Source organism: Dermochelys coriacea, chromosome 4 (genome assembly GCF_009764565.3).
Source record: "Dermochelys coriacea isolate rDerCor1 chromosome 4, rDerCor1.pri.v4, whole genome shotgun sequence".
NCBI classification, from domain to species: Eukaryota; Metazoa; Chordata; order Testudines; family Dermochelyidae; genus Dermochelys; species Dermochelys coriacea.
The window spans coordinates 141,176,567-141,195,354 of record NC_050071.1 but is presented as its reverse complement, the minus strand read 5'-3'; the positions used below and the strand labels follow the sequence as shown (position 1 = coordinate 141,195,354).

The 18,788-nt window shown below is 45.4% G+C and overlaps 1 protein-coding gene across 14 annotated transcripts in view; it reads right to left on the bottom strand.

The window, feature by feature from the left end:
* The window catches only part of SFXN5 (sideroflexin 5), a 167,185-nt gene extending 161,745 nt beyond the window's left edge, over window positions 1-5,440 (bottom strand). For 5 of the 14 annotated variants that reach the window (XR_006280653.1, XM_038398444.2, XM_043512813.1 and 2 more), the window contains exon 1: window positions 5,242-5,438. Coding sequence is in view for 11 of the 14 variants with exons in the window: in XM_038398444.2 (XP_038254372.1) it covers window positions 5,242-5,298 (57 nt within the window). In the remaining 3 variants the exon portion in view is untranslated. Of the gene's footprint in view, window positions 1-1,152; window positions 1,318-3,952; window positions 5,031-5,241 lie in introns of those variants that run through there. The other 9 variants (XM_038398446.2, XM_043512809.1, XM_043512811.1 and 6 more) reach the window with 6 other exon arrangements.
* Between the last annotated feature and the right edge of the window lie 13,348 nt (window positions 5,441-18,788).

The following is an 18,788-nucleotide window of genomic DNA, read 5'->3' as shown; positions in this document are numbered from 1 at the left end:
TGAAGTCAACAGGGAAGAGCACAGCATGGAAAGAGATACCTTTATCAGGAGTATATTCTATGATTCTATGATTCTAAGATATACTTCAAAGATTTGCTGGACTCTATGTGGGGAACAAAGAAGATACCCGATCCTTTTGCATCTAGGAAGTAAATGGGCAGTGCGTTTACATTCATAAAAACAGGATCTCAACAAGCCTGGGCTGAAAATGCTGGCAAAGGCTTTGGGTGAGATAAACTTCATTAGACAGGAAGTTAACCTAACAGTAACAGTTAAAAGAAAAGGAGTACTTGTGGCACCTTAGAGACTAACAAATTTATTTGAGCATAAGCTTTCGTGAGCTACAGCTCACTTCATCGGATGCATTTGGTGGAAAATACAGTGGGGAGATTTATATACACACATAGAGATCATGAAACAATGGGTTTTATCATACACACTGTAAGGAGAGTGATCACTTAGTTAAGTGATAAGTGATCATTTAGTTAACAGTTAAGGTTAGTCTCTAGAAAGCATATTATGATTCTATTTTATATGTAACCTTTTGTTTCCATTACCCTTACTCATTATCTCTTGAATCTTTGACAATGAACTTATTGTTTTCACTATAAATATATCTCCATGTTGTGGTATTAAGCAAGGAGCTGATCCTGCATTGAATCATACAAACCAATGTGTTCGCTATTCCCTTGGGGTTAGTGGACCTGGTATTTCTGTGAGCGTTTGGAGACGAAGGTGGCTGGATGCTACGAGGGGAACGCTTCAAAGGGACTCAGGGACTGGGGTGTGCTATTTTTACCCTGCAAGGTAAGGGCTGGCATAGCCACCCAAGCACTCTGCTCTGGGCTAACAGGCTGGAGATGGAGCAGACACCCAGTTAAGAACAAGCAAGTCTCCTTCATTCTGAATGCAGAGGGGTAACAAGGTGATTCAAGTCCTGGGTACCCCGGAAACCATCCCAGTGAGAGACTTGAGAAAGACTTAGCACGATCCTGAGGAAGGTAGCTGAAGTGATTCAGGGGAAATGGGACAGATTTCATCATTTATAACTGTACCAGTGGGCATGGATATTTTCAATAAGATGTCCTAAATGTTGTGTTAAATCACTTTCTCCGGGCTCTAGAAACAACAGGAAGAGTGAAACCACCATACCTCACATAAACCAATCCCCATGAAATGCAAGTTTTTCCCTCCAAGGTTTTGTTCCTAGCAGGCAGCTTTTCCTTGCTTTTCTCCTCAAGGACAAAGATTCTTAATATAGTTCAACGGAATTTTTCACAGCCCTTGTTTGACTCAGATCTCCTCTTAAAGGGCCACAGGATTGTTTCTAGCCATCATTTCCATGAAGAAACAGAACAATGTAATCCGAAAGTAGTAGTATTAGAATTTAGATAGCAACATAAGTCTCCCTGGTGTGTTATAAAACAAGTGAAGATAAAAGTGCCTTATCAATCAGATCCCTACACCAAGGATCTTCTAGATCAGTCCAAATGTCACACAGCAGTGGATGACAATAAACAAAGAATTTGGGAACACACACTCCTTTGGTCAGTACGAGGGGGCTGAGGGAGAAGGAGAGGGGATTTCATTGAACAGTTGATATAAAAAGATTGTTTGCTTTTTAAGACACAAAAAAGAAAAGGAGTACTTGTGGCACCTTAGAGAGTAACAAATTTATTTGAGCATCGGATGCATCCGATGAAGTGAGCTGTAGCTCACGAAAGCTTATGCTCAAATAAATTTGTTAGTCTCTAAGGTGCCACAAGTACTCCTTTTCTTTTTTGCGAATACAGACTAACACAGCTGCTACTCTGAAACCTGTTTTTAAGACACATTACTTCCCCCCCTAGCTTATCATGTTCATTTAGTCGTGGTGAAAAAAGTGCCAGCATGCTTGCCCTGGAAACAGAGTATGTCTACACTACAAGCACACAGTGGCAGCACTGCAGCTATGCCACTATAGTGTAGACACTTGCTACAGCAACAGAAGGGGTTTTTCTGTTGCTGTAGTAAATCCACCCCCTCAAGAGGTGGTTGCTAGGTTGACGGAATAATTCTTCCGTCAACCAAGTGGTGTCTACACTGGGGCTTAGGTCAGCGTAACTACGTCCCTGAGCAAAGTAGCTAGGTCAACTTAAGTTTTAGTCCTTTAACTTCACGACAGGGGATAACATGGGCAGCAGTCCCACCAGCTTATGCTGAACTGGAGTGAACTCCAACACGGGTTCTTGTCTATACTAGACCTTTCCTTTCCCCCTAGAATTTCCCCTTGCTGATGCAATGGAAGCACTAATGTACACATGCTACCAGCATTTTTAACCTTATGTCATCTATTTAGATCCACTCTAAGCAGGATTATTCGACATGGTGGTTAAAGTAACAGCATCTGGTCTGCATTCGTGCTCATACTGTTCCCATTCATGGAACTCCACTGGTTAGCAACAAGAATAGGAAAAACTAGGGGAAAAGATCTAGTCACTTAGCAATGAGAGAAGTCTACATTCCTATTCAAAGTTTGGTCTCTGTCTAGTTGTCACAGAACTTTTGCTGATATGGTAGCTTATCCACTGGGATGTGGATGAGACCCACAACCTGGACAGACATGTTAAAATGGTACGTGATTGTTAACATCCTGCCCTACCCATTCCAGATTGATTTCTTTCTTTCTTTCTTTTTTTTTTTTAAAAACACTGTTACAAATGATGATCACTCCTTAATGAACAAAATGCTCCTGGGTCTGTGCCTGAAGCCCTGCCAAGCCTGGCTATTATCATCTGTGTTGACTGTATAGCGTCTCCTCCTTCTGTCCAGTTAAAAAGCTCTGTTTGGTCAATTTGAACATCCCTTGACTTATTGAGACAAGCAGGTGATTAGCACAATGAAATAGCCCCTTGCTGCACGTTATCTCTCACTGTACTTCCCCAACTCTCCTGACTCCCTGTCCTCTGCCTTAACCACAAGCCCACCCTTCCTTCAGTAGATAGACAGGTAAGTAGTAAGGTAGGTTTGCTTCCCACCAAGCAACTAAACTTTACATTATGTTTCTGAGTCCCTAAAAGCAGATAGGCTGCCTTAGTTCCAGGGAAGCTGCCATCTACAATTAGCAAGTCAACTGGCTTGCAACTTTGCTGTCACACTGTGATCCTGTCCAGATCTCAGCAGGATAGTGAAAACATCTTCTTGGAAGCATTATGGCCTTTATGACAATTTCCCAATAATCTGGTGTGGGAAGGGAGGAATCATATTAACAAGCAAACTCTTGTGATTAACTTTTCGTTTGTTAGCTAGAGGCACATGAATTGAAAACCAGATCTGACATCTCGGTCCAGTGCTCTCATGTTCACTTCAATGAAAGAAACCAACAATTGTTGGAGCAGATTACATAAACTGCCACCATCCCAAAGAACTAGAGTATGTGGTTATATTTCACTGGACAAGATTTGGGCAAGTTCTTTGTGGGCCAAGCCATGGCCATGAATAGTCCACACAACAAAATCCCCACAATCTCTCAATGCAGGAGCAGCCAGAATGCAGAACGGAATTGGGGGCCTAACAGCTCCAAAATTTGCACTCACTTTTCATGACTCTACATTTCATTTCAAGCCATGGTCTCTGTCAGCATTAGACCTAACTCGCTCTCTCTGCTTATATAAGAAAATTTCAAAAGGAAGGGCATGTTGACCAAACCAAAGTCTACTATGCACATCTACAAGTTTCCTAACCACCAGTATTTACCTAACTCGTGTCATCTCTGGAGCAGTTATAATATTGCACACATACAGCTATCAAGAAAGCATTTTTAGACATAAATCCTTTATTTGACAAACCATAACACTGATCATACAAGTAAGTAATTAAACTGTTAAATGGCCATTTGAGTCAATGGACAAGAGAAGCTACTTCAGAGCAATTACAAGTAGTTATTTTACATGGGATCAAAATTCCTCCCCACCCTTCCTGGAGAGAATCCAGAAAACTCAGCAGAATGTTCATCATATCAGGTCTTGCCTTCACTAGCCTCCCTAAGGAAGTTTCCTCTCTTTTATGCTGATACAGCTGCATTTTTATCAAGTTTTCTAGACCTGCTCCGGGAAGAGATAGCTGATATGATGATGAAGATACCTATACCTTATCTATTGACACTACTGCTCCCACCATGGCAGTTGTGTCAATGTTATTGCACTGGGTTGGCGATTTCCCAACTAGTCTCCCTCTGCATACACAGCCCATTGCACATCTGTGTTGAACTTCAACCCACGCAATATAAAAATAACAAAATCAACAGAACTATCACACGGAAACACTGGCAAACGTTTTAGCAAAGGAGTGTTTTAAAGTCACGTGGGAGAAACAAAATGTAATTTCATTCTATAATAATCCACTCCTTAAAGGAAGCGCCTCACTATTGTGTAATTAACAGCCTTGTATAGAGATTTGTGAATAAGCAGATTTTTATTACATCCAATATTTACTTTTCTGAACTTTCTCCATATTTAAAAAAAAAAAAAAAAAAAAAAAAAGGATAAAGCTGTGAAATGTGTTTCCACCTTTCAAAATAACCTGATTCTTGTCTGTGATGCAAAAGAAAAGTCATATACTTCTCAAAGTTGTTCTCCCCTAGATGGGGCTCAAAAGATCCTTCGTGGATCATGAATGAGGAGCAACCACAGGGCAGCAGTGCTCAGGAGGGCAAACCTCCCACACCCCGGGGAGAGCCGGAGTCTCCGCCTGCCCCTGCAATCCTGTGTTGGCAAAGTGTCCAAGGGGTGTGACAGTGCTGTCCCACGCAGCCCGGGGCAAACCAGGGCCCTGGGTGCAATGAATGCCTGGGTCCCCTGCCCCACCGCAGCGGAGAGGCAGGCGGAGATTTTGCTTTCCACGCAGGGCCGAGAGGCGGAACCTCTTTCCGCAAACGCCCCGGGGCGCACACGGACGCGCAGCCCCGTCCGGCCCACGCGGGGGCTCGAACCCGCGGGGGCTCCGCATCCCGCAGCCACAAGCATCAACCACACCCCCTCCCCCCCCCCAAGAGCGCCACGGGAGGGAGGGGCGGGGCGCCCCGGCAGTGAGTGACAGCGCGGAGAACCAATAAGAGTGGAGGTCACCACCAATCAGCGCGCGGGACGTGGGGGAGGGGGGGGGCGAAGCCGGCAGAGGGAGGCGGCGGCTCCCCGCCGCGTCCCGGGACAGCCCGACACGGCCCCGCCCCGGCCCCTCGCGCGCGCAAAATGGCGGCCGTACCTGCTGGAAGCGGGGCTTCCCCAGCTGGAAAGGGGGATACTCCGCCGGCTCCGCCATTCCCCTCGCGCCCCGCAAGCGCCGCCACTTCAAACGGCCCCCTCCGCCGCCGGGTCCGGCCCCGCGCCTCGCCCTCGCTGCTATTGGACGCGCCCAACCGCAGCCCCCGCAGGGCACGCTGGGGGATGGAGTTTTTCCCCCCCCCGACGAGAGGTATTATGGGAAATGTATTCGCGGCCTGGAGCAAGGCCTCCTGGGCAATGTAGTCTCGGCTTGGTGAGGCGTGATAGGACGCGTCATTCAGGACTAGTGCATCATGGGGAATGTACCATCATAGGGCCTAATCACATCAGCCACACTATCCGAGGCTCCTTCACCTGCGCATCCACCACTGTGATATATGCCATCATGTGCCAGCAGTGCCCCTCTGCCATGTACATTGGCCAAACTGGACAGTCTCTACGTAAAAGAATGAATGGACACAAATCAGACGTCAAGAATTATAACATTCAAAAACCAGTTGGAGAACACTTCAATCTCTCTGGTCACTCGATCACAGACCTAAGAGTGGCTATCCTTCAACAAAAAAGCTTCAAAAACAGACTCCAACGAGAGACTGCTGAATTGGAATTAATTTGCAAACTGGATACAATTAACTTAGGCTTGAATAGAGACTGGGAATGGATGAGTCATTACACAAAGTAAAACTATTTCCCCATGGTATTTCTCCCTCCCACCCCACCCCCCACTGTTCCTCTGATATTCTTGTTAACTGCTGGAATTAGCCTACCTTGCTTGTCACCATGAAAGGTTTTCCTCCTTTCCTCCCCCCCCCCCGCTGCTGGTGATGGCTTATCTTAAGTGATCACTCTCCTTACAGTGTGTATGATAAACCCATTGTTTCATGTTCTCTGTGTGTGTGTATATAAATCTCTCCTCTGTTTTTTCCACCAAATGCATCCGATGAAGTGAGCTGTAGCTCACGAAAGCTTATGCTCTAATAAATTTGTTAGTCTCTAAGGTGCCACAAGTACTCCTTTTCTTTTTGCGAATACAGACTAACACGGCTGCTACTCTGAAACCTATTTCCCTATGGTATTTCTCCCTCCCCCACCCCACCCCCCACTGTTCCTCTGATATTCTTGTTAACTGCTGGAATTAGCCTACCTGCTTGTCACCATGAAAGGTTTTCCTCCTTCCCCCCCCCCCCCCCGCTGCTGGTGATGGCTTATCTTAAGTGATCACTCTCCTTACAGTGTGTATGATAAACCCATTGTTTCATGTTCTCTGTGTGTGTGTATATAAATCTCTCCTCTGTTTTTTCCACCAAATGCATCCGATGAAGTGAGCTGTAGCTCACGAAAGCTTATGCTCTAATAAATTTGTTAGTCTCTAAGGTGCCACCGGTACTCCTTTTCTTTTTGCGAATACAGACTAACACGGCTGCTACTCTGAAACACTTAACAGCTGTTAGTTATACTGCTTAGTCATAGAAATGTAGGGTTGGAAGGGGTCTCAAGAGATCATCCAGTCCATCCCCCACACACCGAGGCAGGATTAAGTATACGTAGACTATCCCTGAGAGATGTTTGTCTAACCTATTCTCAAAAACCTCCTAGGAGAGGGATTCCACAACCTCCATAGGTAATGCGTGCCAGCACTTAACTATCCTTTCAGCTGTAAAATTTTCCCTAATATCTAGCCCAAATCACCCTTGCTGCAAATAAAGCGGATGGCTTCTTCTCCTACTCTCAGTGGATACAGAGAACAAGTGATCAGAGCCCTCTTTATAACCACCTTTTACATAGTTGATAAAATACATCTCCCTTTCATTCATCTGGACCAAACCTTTCCTTAAAGATCTTGTTTTCTAAATGTCTTATTTGTTTTGCTCCCTTCTGGTCTCTCTAATTTAGCCTAAACTTTCTTAAAAGAGTGGAGCCCAAAACAGTCACAGTACTCCAGCTGAGAACTTACCATTGCCGAGTAGAGCAGCATTCTAGTTAAAGTGTCAGTGGAAGGCACTCATACTATGGTGATGAACATAGTATAAGAACCTATACAGAATGAGGAAAGAGGCATTGTGGGAAATACAGGATTTCCTTTTAGGTAAAGAGGAGGGTTGTAGCTCCTTCACTGAAGGAGAAAACCCTAGACCAAGAGAGGCTAGAGTACAACCGTACTCATCGATTGCTATGGAGTCACACATCCAATCATCTGGAATTTAGGAGGCAGCACCTTGTCCAAAGATTTTCTTTAAAAACCATGAAGAACATTGTGCCAGCCATGCTCTGAGACCAGTCTTACACTACTGCATCACAACAGAGAGGGACAGTATTTGCCCCATTACAATGTCATAGGCTTTGGAAAGAAGTATAGGACCTAGGAGCTTTCCATGGGATAAGCCTCTTACAATCATGGTTCTGCTACCTACTATGATGTTCATAGTATGGTTCTGCTACATACTATGATGTGAGTTTACTTGATGCTGTACAGCACAGTCGATGAATTGGACCAGAACAGATTCAAGCTTTTGGTACAACATCAACAACTAAGACACCCAGCACGCAAAGTGGTTATTATAGCAGAAACCCTTCACAGCGGAGCCCCTTAGCTATTTTTCAGAGGACTTTCAGAATCACCTGTAGGAAAAACCACTCTTTCCCCTTCCTCACAAAGTTACCTCTTCTCACCCGCTCCATTGTTTTCCTTTTTTAAAACAAAAAGGCCCAATCAATTTAGCTACCAATAGGGCTCCAAAGACAATGGACCACCAAGGTGATCAGAGAACCCAGTGCGCTGGGAGTATCTCTGCTTCCTGGAACAAACGCACTGTTTTGGCAAACTGATTTGCACCATTAAGGGCTCATTCCCCATGCTGTGTGATGGTTGTATCCGAATGCTGACTGTCCAATTCTCAGTGACAGAGATACGACAGGCAGAGTAAGCACAGTGAGACATGGATGCCACAGTACCAGGGAATCTTCTACTGAATGACAGGCATTTGCATTAACTTTAAAGAGATATGAGCAAATGCAAATACATAGGGAGGTACTAGACCAGCTTGCGGAGCAAAAAACAAAGTGAAGATTCATCCATTCTCTTTGGGGAATTTAGCTTGCAGCACACCGGAAGCCCATCAGCTGACATTGACCTTTAAAATGGGTGATAGAGCAGGAAGCTTGAAAATGCAAATGAACACAGGTTACTTGATCTAGCACCTCAGTTTCACAATTCAGAATAATAGACGCACAACACCAAGGTTTGCGTGGAAGAGGGACAAATGTGGGTCTACATGAGGCACCCACTAGTTTAGAGAGAAAAAGCACAAGGGGGAATACAGCAATCTACAAATAGCTGAAGAGACTTAAGAGGACAGGAATCAATTATATGCAAAATAGTAACAGGCCAAGAACTATGCTGGAGACAAAGATAGAATCGTGGAAGTCAACGAATGGCTACGCAGGTGATTTCGGAGAGAAGGCTTTGGATTCTTTGACCATGAGATGGTGTTCCAAGGAGGAGGAGTGCTAGGCAGAGACGGGCTCCACCTAACGAAGAGAGGGAAGAGCAACTTCGCAAGCAGCCTGGCTAACCTAGTGAGGAGGGCTTTAAACTAGGTTCACCGGGGGAAGGAGACCAAAGCCCTGAGGTAAGTGGGGACGTGGGATACGGAGGATAAGCAGTAGGAAGCACGAGCAGGAGGGCTCCTGCCTCCTACTGAGAAAGAGGGACGATCAGTGAGTTATCTCAAGTTCCTATACACAAAAGCAAGAAGCCTGGGAAACAAGCAGGGAGAACTGGAGGTCCTGGCACAGTCAAGGAATTATGATGTGATTGGAACAACAGAGACTTGGTGGAGTAACTCACATGACTGGAGTACTGTCATGGATGGATATAAACTATTCAGGAAGGACAGGCAGGGCTGAAAAGGTGGGGGAGTTGCATTGTATGTAAGAGAGCAGTATGACTGCTCAGAGCTCCGGTATGAAACTGCAGAAAAACCTGAGAGTCTCTGGATTAAGTTTAGAAGTATGAGCAACAAGGGTGATATTGTGGTGGGATCTGCTATAGACCACAGGACCAGGGGGATGAGGTGGACGAGACTTTCTTCCGGCAACTAATGGAAGTTACTAGATCGCAGGCCCTGGTTCTCATGGAAAACTTCAATCACCCTGATATCTGCTGGGAGAGCAATACAGTGGTGCACAGACAATTCTGGAAGTTTTTGGAAAGTGTAGGGGACAATTTCCTGGTGCAAGTGCTGGAGGAACCAACTAGGGGCGGAGCTCTTCTTGATCTGCTGCTCACAAACCGGGAAGAATTAGTAGGGGAAGCAAAAGTAGATGGGAACCTGGGAGGCAGTGACCATGAGATGGTCGCGTTCAGGATCCTGACACAAGGAAGAAAGGAGAGCAGCAGAATACGGACCCTGGACTTCAGAAAAGCAGACTTTGACTCCCTCAGGGAACTGATGGGCAGGATCCCCTGGGAGAATAACACGAGGGGGAAAGGAATCCAGGAGAGCTGGCTGTATTTTAAAGAATCCTTATTGAAGTTACAGGGACAAACCATCCCAATCTGTAGAAAGAATAATAAATATAGCAGGCGACCAGCTTGGCTTAACAGTGAAATCCTTGCTGATCTTTAACACAAAAAAGCATCTTACAAGAAGTAGAAGATTGGACAAATGACCAGGGAAGAGTATAAAAATATTGCTCGGGCATGCAGGAGTGAAATCAGGAAGGCCAAATCACACCTGGAGTTGCAGCTAGCAAGAGATGTTCAGAGTAACAAGAAGGGTTTCTTCAGGTATGTTAGCAACAAGAAGAAAGTCAAGGAAAGTGTGGGCCCCTTACTGAATGAGGGAGGCAACCTAGTGACCGATGATGTGGAAAAAGCTAATGTACTCAATGCTTTTTTTGTCTCTGTCTTCACGAACAAGGTCAGCTCCCAGACTAGTGCACTGGGCAGCACAGCATGGGGAGGAGGTGACCAGCCCTCTGTGGAGAAAGAAGTGGTTCAGGATTATTTAGAAAAGCTGGACGAGCACAAGTCCATGGGGCCGGATGCACTGCATCTGAGAGTGCTAAAGGAGTTGATGGATGTGATTGCAGAACTATTGGCTATTATCTTTGAAAACTCATGGTGATCGGGAGGAGGTCCCGGACGACTAGAAAAAGGCTAATGTAGTTCCCATCTTTAAAAAAGGGAAGAAGGAGGATCCTGGGAACTATAGGCCAGTCAGCCTCACCTCAGTCCCTGGAAAAATCATGGAGCAGGAGCCTCAAGGAATCAATTCTGAAGCACTTAGAGGAAAGTGATCAGGAACAGTCAGCATGGATTCACCAAGGGCAAGTCGTGCCTGACTAATCTAATTGCCTTCTATGATGAGATAACTGGCTCTGTGGATGAAGGGAAAGCAGTGGACGTGTTGTTCCTTGACTTTAGCAAAGCTTTTGACACAGTCTCCCACAGTATTCTTGCCAGCAAGTTAAAGTAGTATGGGCTATATGAATGGACTATAAGGTGGATAGAAAGCTGGCTAGATTGTCGGGCTCAACGGGTAGTGATCAATGGCTCCATATCTAGTTGGCAGCCAGTATCAAGTGGAGTACCCCAAGGGTCAGTCCTGGACCGGTTTTGTTCAATATCTTCATTAATGATCTGGAGGATGGCGTGGATTGCACCCTCAGCAAGTTTGCAGATGACACTAAACTGGGAGGAGAAGTAGATACAGTGAAAGGTAGGGATAGGATACAGAGGGACCTAGACAAATTAGAGGATTGGGCCAAAAGAAATCTGATGAGGTTCAACAAGGACAAGTGCAGAGTCCTGCACTTAGGATGGAAGAATCCCATGCACCGCTACAGACTAGGGACCGAATGGCTCGGCAGCAGTTCTGCAGAAAAGGACCTAGGGGTTACAGTGGATGAGAAGCTGGATATGAGTCAACAGTGTGCCCTTGTTGCCAAGAAGGCCAATGGCATTTTGGGATGTATAAGTAGGGGCATTGCCAGCAGATCAAGGGACGAGATCGTTCCCCTCTATTCGACATTGGTGAGGCCTCATCTGGAGTACTGTGTCCAGTTTTGGACCCCACACTACAAGAAGGATGTGAAAAAACTGGAAAACTTCCAGCGGAGGGCAACAAAAATGATTAGGGGAGTGGAACACATGACTTATGAGGAGAAGCTGAGGGAACTGGGATTGTTTAGTCTGCGGAAGAGGAGAAGGAGGGGGGATTTGATAGCTGCTTTCAACTACCTGAACGGGGGTTCCACAGAGGATGGATCTAGACTGTTCTCAGTGGTAGCAGATGACAGAACAAGGAGTAATGGTCTCAAGTTGCAGTGGGGGAGATTTAGGTTGGATATTAGGAAAAACTTTTTCACTAGGAAGGTGGTGAAGCACTGGAATACATTACCTAGGAAGGTGGTGGAATCTCCTTCCTTTGAAGTTTTTAAGGTCAGGCTTGACAAAGCCCTGGCTGGGATGATTTAGTTGGGGATTGGTCCTGCTTTGAGCAGGGGGTTGGACTAGATGACCTCCTGAGGTCCTTTCCAACCCTGATATTCTATGATTCTATGATCAAGTGGGGAATACCCTGTGGGAGAGCAAGGAAGACTTGGAGAGCAGCAGAGGAGAGGTGAGTGGGAAACAGAGCTTGGTCAGAAAATGGGCTTCCCCCCAATGGAATATTTAAATGAAAATGGCAGGGAGATGTGGGGGGGGGGCACGGTTTGGTCAATGTTTCAATAGAAAAGTTTGACTTTTCAATCAAAATATCTTGAGTCAGAAATGTTGCTGGGGTGTCTCATGCTGCCTTTCTCCTCTGCAGGCTAAGGTCCCTAGTTGGACTGTATCTCCCATGATGCACCATGGTGTCTCCTCATGGTGAGGGGCAGCAGTTGCATCATGGAAGCTATAGTCTGGCTGCAGAATCTAACCTCTAGACCTCTGGACATGAGGAAACCTGAACAACAACTCCCACAAAGCACCGTGTCAGGATATATGAATCAAAATGTGTCAATTTTCAGTCAAAATATTTTGAGATTTAAACCTTTTTTTTAAATGAAAAATTGAAAATTTCCACAGAAAGTTTTTTCTGAAAAATTATTTGCTCAAAAACTTAATTTACTGTTAAACAAACAAGCAAATATACAAACAAAAACACACAACATTTCTATACCAGAGAATTGGACAGCACATGTAGCAAATGGGAGGTATGTAGGGTTGCCAACTTTGTAATATTTAATAACTGGACACTCCTGCAGGAATGCTGGAACTTCCCCCACCCCTCCTCTTCCCTTCGAGGCTCTGCCCCTCCCCCGCCTCTTCTCCCTGAGGCCTCGCCCCTCCATTTGCTCTTCTTCCCCCTACCCCTTCTCACCTGGGTCAGGAGGGACTCGCCTGTGGAGCCTGTACCTGCAGCAGCCCAATGCAGGTAGGAGGCTGGCACGGGTAACGATCTGGTGCCTCCCCTGCCCACAGTAACTGGAATTTGGGTGTCCGGTCAGTAGATCTGACCGGACACTGCCAGATCCCCTTTACAATCAGTCTTTCTGGTTGAAAACCGGGCACCTGGCCACCCTAGAGATATGGCAGGTTGGGAGGCTCCTCCAGACAGGTGTCAGCCAGCCCAGACCTACTCCACCCAATCTTCCCCCTAGCAAAATCCTTCCCCAGCTCCCAAATAGTGCTCCTTGCACAATCCATCTGCCCTATCCTAAAATCATCCAGTTTCCAGGCATCATAGAATCATAGAAATGAAAGGCTGGAAGGGATCTCAAGAAGCTATCAAGTCCACCCCCTGTGCTGAGGCAGGACCAAGTAAAACTAGACCATCCCTGACAGGTGTATGTCCAACCTGTTCTTAAAAATCTCCAGTGATGGGGATTCCACAACCTCCCTTGGAAACCTGTTCCAGAGCTTGTGGTGGAATTAGCTCTCTCTTGTGCAGTTTCAGTTAGGAGGACACTATCAAGTTAATAATCCCGTTATCCCTTCTTGCATTGCCCTGTCCTCACTGGTTTACTACTGACACCAGCTTTGTCTGTCTATTCATTGAAGTTCTTATCTCACACCCATTCACCATGCTGAGGAACAACAGGCATTAAGATCCCTCTCCCTCTCCTGCTTCTGAAACACTTCCCTCTCCCCCCACATGGAACATTCTCCCCAAATCTGGTTGGAAGACAACAGAAAACTCTGGACAAATCTAACTGATCCATCGAGAGGCGCACATACTTTACTAAGATTATCGTCTTATGCTACTCTGAAACCCGTCTTATGAGAGTCACCCTTGTCCTTCCTGTCCTTTTCTACCACTTGTGTTGTGTCTGAGTTTAAGTTATATGCTCTTTGGGGTAAAGACTGGGTCTTTGCTTTTTTCCACAGAAAGGATCTGGTATATTTTTGGGTCCTCAAAAACAGCAACAATATTACTTTTTTTAAAGAAGGTCCTTGCCACTTTTACAAAGAGCATTGGAGATCATTAAAAGGAAAAATGTTAGAGGCACTGAAGACTGATCCTGCAAAAGTTACTCACTGAAGCCACCGCAGTAAAATCAATAGGACTGATCAGATAAATGAGGATTACCAGGGTTGTCTACACTCATGATTTTGTCATGAGTCTCGTGATAATTATTGGTTTCAGAGTAGCAGCCGTGTTAGTCTGTATTCGCAAAAAGAAAAGGAGTACTTGTGGCACCTTAGATAGTCTCTAAGGTGCCACAAGTACTCCTTTTCTTTTTGTGATAATTATTGTTTTCTTTAAAGCTGCAGCTCCTGGAGTCAAGTCGGTATGTGATTATTTCCGCCTTCATTGTTAAAGAAAAAATATGTTTCTAGCCCTTGTGGCTGTGGAGAAAGCTTCAAAATGTGACTCCAATGCATCCTAAAGGCTCCAAAAGCAGAAGGCAAATAAAAAGAATCCCAAATCTATGATTTTTACATAATCTTACAGATTTTAAAAAACAATTCATGATTTTTGAACATTTGGGATTGGCCGTACTGGATTTCTCAGTTTAGAAAGGACTAAAGGACCCAGGCTCTAAGGTCTTGCATACATGGACCAGTTTTATTTCTTATAACTACACTAGCCTCCTGTGTGGACACTCTTATTCTGGCAAAAAAGGGACTTTCTTCAGTTTTATCTTAAATCCCTCCTAACAACATAAAATAAGCCAAAAGCAGCCACTCATACCAGAATTAGCGTCAGCACAAGAGGTTTTACCAATATTTACCGATCTCGTCCCTCAATCTGCTGGCAATGCCCCTACTTATAACTAGATTAGTTTAAATTCACCCCTTAGATTATACCCAAAAGTTTCCTCTGTAAGCAAAGCTTAACTTCCCCAGCACCAGCTGTCTAGTTTGTCCTTTTCTCTCAGTTTGGACGGGTGGAGGGGAACCAACTAGTGAGTTTTTCTTTGGCTTCTACTCAATTTCAGGTTCTCAGGCAGTAGCCCCTGGCATGGCATTTGGGTTGGGAAACGTCACCAGTGGACTTTAAAAGAAAAAACAACGGAACCGTTACAAAGGTGAAAATCAGCAGAAAAGTCCTATTTCTATAAAACCTAAAGCATGCAGCAAGCTTGACCCTTGAAGCTCTTCATAAAGTCAGTTATTTATCTGCAGCAAGATGCCCTGCATTGGTAGGACCAAGGACTAATCAACTTTAGCTCCAATCCTGCAGAGAGAATTGTGATGTGCTTAACATTTTGCCCAGTGAGTAGCCCTATTGAAATTAAGCACATGATTAAGCCAAAAATGTCTTCTCTCTCCAGCTTGAAGGATCCTAATTTGCCTCCATCTTCTTAATTACTTCTGCTCCACACCCAACAACTTTGATTGTTCCTGCAGCAGACACAACCTCCCAAAGTAATTTCAGGCTCTCTTTACTTAGTGTGGTCTTCTGGGGGTCAGTGTTCTGCCATTCCTGACCCTGCACAATAACGTGCTGCACATTTCCTCCCAAACCGGTCTATGCTATCAGTGCTAACACGATACATCTAAACAGGTGCCAAGCTAGATAATAGAAAATGATCCTGCTGGATGAAAAACAAACTAGGATTATGGATAACTAAACACTTCTGTTTGAGCAGCAAAGTCATCTACCAAAGCTTAAAGGGAATTTAAAAAAAATCTAAGGGGATGAGGAAAGTCATGAATAGAAACCTGGGCCTTGAAAAGAAAACAAAGGGTTGATAAAACAACAGGTGGAGGAGATTAGAAGAGAGAAGCTGGAAGCTCTCGTATAGAGGCAAAAGCTCAGCTGGGGACTGGTCCTGTGCAAAGCAGAGGCCCAGTGCAATCTAGGTCTTTTAGTGGAATAATGGTATTCGGGCTTTAATTCACAGTCAGACCCAGGATGCCAAAACACACTTGGGTGTCACTCAAAGCATTACAGGACAACCCCCGCTTAGACCTCTAATGCCCTCTTTGTTTGGTAAATTCTGCTCATTGCAGGATGGCTGGAAATATATCCTCCCCCTTTCCAGTATTCCTCTGTTTTCACAGGTGTGCCGGGATCCGTGTTTACACTGAACCCTGACCTCAGCTCAAACGCAGACTTAATGCTGATAATGATGGCAGTTTAAAGAGTATTTGACAATATCTGTTTTCCAAAAGGGCTTTTGAATCGCCATCACAATTTCCCTTTCTTCCCCTTATAGGGAGGCCGGTTGTCATGAAACATGCTGCACTCTGGCCTCTTCTGCAAAACGCTCAGAGAAGCACAAAGGTCTTCTATGCCCTCCCCAACACGTAAAATCAGACACTGAAATGCTCCCACTAGACAGAGTCCTCAACACATAATGCAACTACAGAGTTTTGCAATTAGCATCAGCAGTTCGGATTATTTGACTCCCTTTCCTTCAGAAGAATGAGTTCATTCACCCCTTTCAACAGCAGCAGAAAACATTCGTTTTTAGACTCAACTGAGGTATGAAACTGACGCCACTGTCTTGGTTCCCATTGCATTCATGCACCTTTATGGACAAGGAATGAACTAGCACTCTCCTTCGAAGGTCCACACATTAACATAGCAGCACTGGAATAACAGAAAGAGTGGTCGATACCCTGGCAAGCGTCTCCATTCTTAGATGCCATTTTCATTCAGCCAAAGCTTTTGCTTGTCAGACTGGAATGTTAGAAAGAGAAGATGCAAGTTACCTCTGCATGATCTTTAATTCTTACCACCTAGACTTGGATGTTCCCCCTTCCTAGAGGTGAATGGGGTAGAATGGCGAGTTCCCACCTTTGTTGTGGCTAAAGAAACTTTTATGCAAAGCAGGACATCTAAAAAGGAAGAGACAAGGGCGGCAGCTACTGAAACAAAAAGGTGCCAAGCTTTTGAAAAATGGGTGCCCAGAAATCAGGTGCCTAAATAGGCAGCCTGGTTGCAAAGGAAGCAGCGGCTAGTGACATTTACAATGGCCCTCCTACACACTGGCCCACCATTTGCCTCTGGGCTTGTCAAGCCAAACAGGAGCTACCCACTCATCATTAGGGTCTACTATAGGAACCCAAAATACCTTTACATTGGAGCCACCTTTATCAGGGGTTTAGCAGCATGAAGCCACAATGAACCGCAGAGACAGGAAGTGAAGCATACCTTTTCCAACTGAAGCTGCAGGTGGGAACATCGGCAGGGAGAATACAGTTGCAGAATTTGGTCAGGACATAGATTCAGATTCTAAGGCCAGAAGGGACCACTGAGATGATCTAGTCTTCCCTCCTGTATAACACAGACCATACCCCTATTCTCATGAAGGTGTCACTTATTGGATCTTTGGTTACAAATCATCAGGAGCTTCAGCAGCACCGCTCCTCTACAGGGTCACAAATTCGGTACTGACTCGTCTTCTGCATTGCCAGCCCGCTGTTGTCCCTCGGCCATGTCGCATCCAGTCTTGTGCTGTGCAGTGTGGGAGATTGGATGGGATGGCTACACACCTCAAATACCGTACCGGAGGTCATACACTACAGAAAGAAAAATGTTAAAATATTGAAGGCAGGGAGGGGTACCTGACTTGATCTATTCTGCCCGTGTGTGTTTGAGAGTGTGTGTTAGCAGGAGGCGGGGCTAAGATTGTTCAGCTCCCAAACCTTGTTGTGTAGCAACTTTCTTCTTCAGTTTAACATCTTATGTGAAGTCTGGGGACTGTAACCCCATGGAAGCTTTAAAAGCAAGCCTGCTGCCTTAGGGCATGTCTACACTATGGGCGCTGCAACAGTACAGCGGGAGCCGTGCCACTGTAGTGTAGACGCTCCTTACAATCAACGGAAGGGATTTTTCTGTCGATGTAGGTAATCCACCTCCTCAAGCAGTGGGAGCTAGAATTCTTCCATTGACTTACCCATGTCTACACTGGGACTAGATTGGCTTAATTACAGTGTGAATTTTTCACACCTCTGAGGGATGTAGCGAATTCAATATGGATATTAAGTGCAGACAAGGCCTTGGTAAACAATCTTGTCCTTCTACTGCAGGGGGGCTTCTCTTTCTCTAGAGATAAGTGGTCTCAGGTACTGGGCTGATGGACTCATTTCAGGCCCATTAATCTTGTTCGTGTCCTTTAGAGCAATTCCTACCGTTTTTAATTAAGTTCTCACTCACGCCGCAGCATCTTCCAGAATTTCTCTCTCCGTTAGAAGTGGTTTTGCCAATATCCATTTGTACACAATTTTGTATTCAAGGGCAGCACCTGATTTCTAAAGGATGGCTAAGGGACAAAAATAACCATATGCCCAAATCTTCCTGGGATCCAGGATCTGTGTCTCATGCATGCCCCACATGAGCCTGCCTGGTTATAGCAGACATTTGCAGTTCAGCAGGGCTGTTCTGTGGGCCAGTAGGGCTGCTTACTATTAAAATGATAGCTCTGCAGTTTGGGTGGATCCAGATCCTACATAGCCTTACTCCACCCCTGAATAACTACAACATGGGCCATCTGATGGCAATCCACCCTCTTCCTTGACAGGGGCATAGGAGGGGACATTACTTTAACACGATGCCAGATTGATGGTGAGTATTTCAAAGTATGGTCTATCCCTCTCTTCGGGGAAGAGGGGTTGGCTGACATAAAGAGAAGCAAACACGTTTGGGAATACTGTGGAAATGAGGGCGAAGTCTGCCAGTATACCTTGGATACAATGCCTTGCAACGATTCACCTTTAAGGGTATGTCTTCACTGCTTTAAGTCTTGGTGATCAGCACCCAGGTTAGCCTAGCCTAGCCCCACCCAGATGTAAGCAACCACTGCAAAGCCCAACCTAAGTTGCTATAGCCTCAGTTTTGCAGCAGCCATCCCATGCGTGGATTTCTGGGGGCACATCCCATGGTTCTGCTGCTAGGATTCTATCCCAGTGAATTGTGGGAGAATCCATCTGTCCTTCTGGGCAGGCATTTGGAGGACTATCAGCACTCAAGTGATTGAGTCTGTATCCTCACTGCAAAGTGGGTGGGTTACTAGCCTGGGTGGGAGTTGGACCTGAGCTCTAAACCACACCCCCAGCTTGGACAACCAGCCCATATTGAAAGC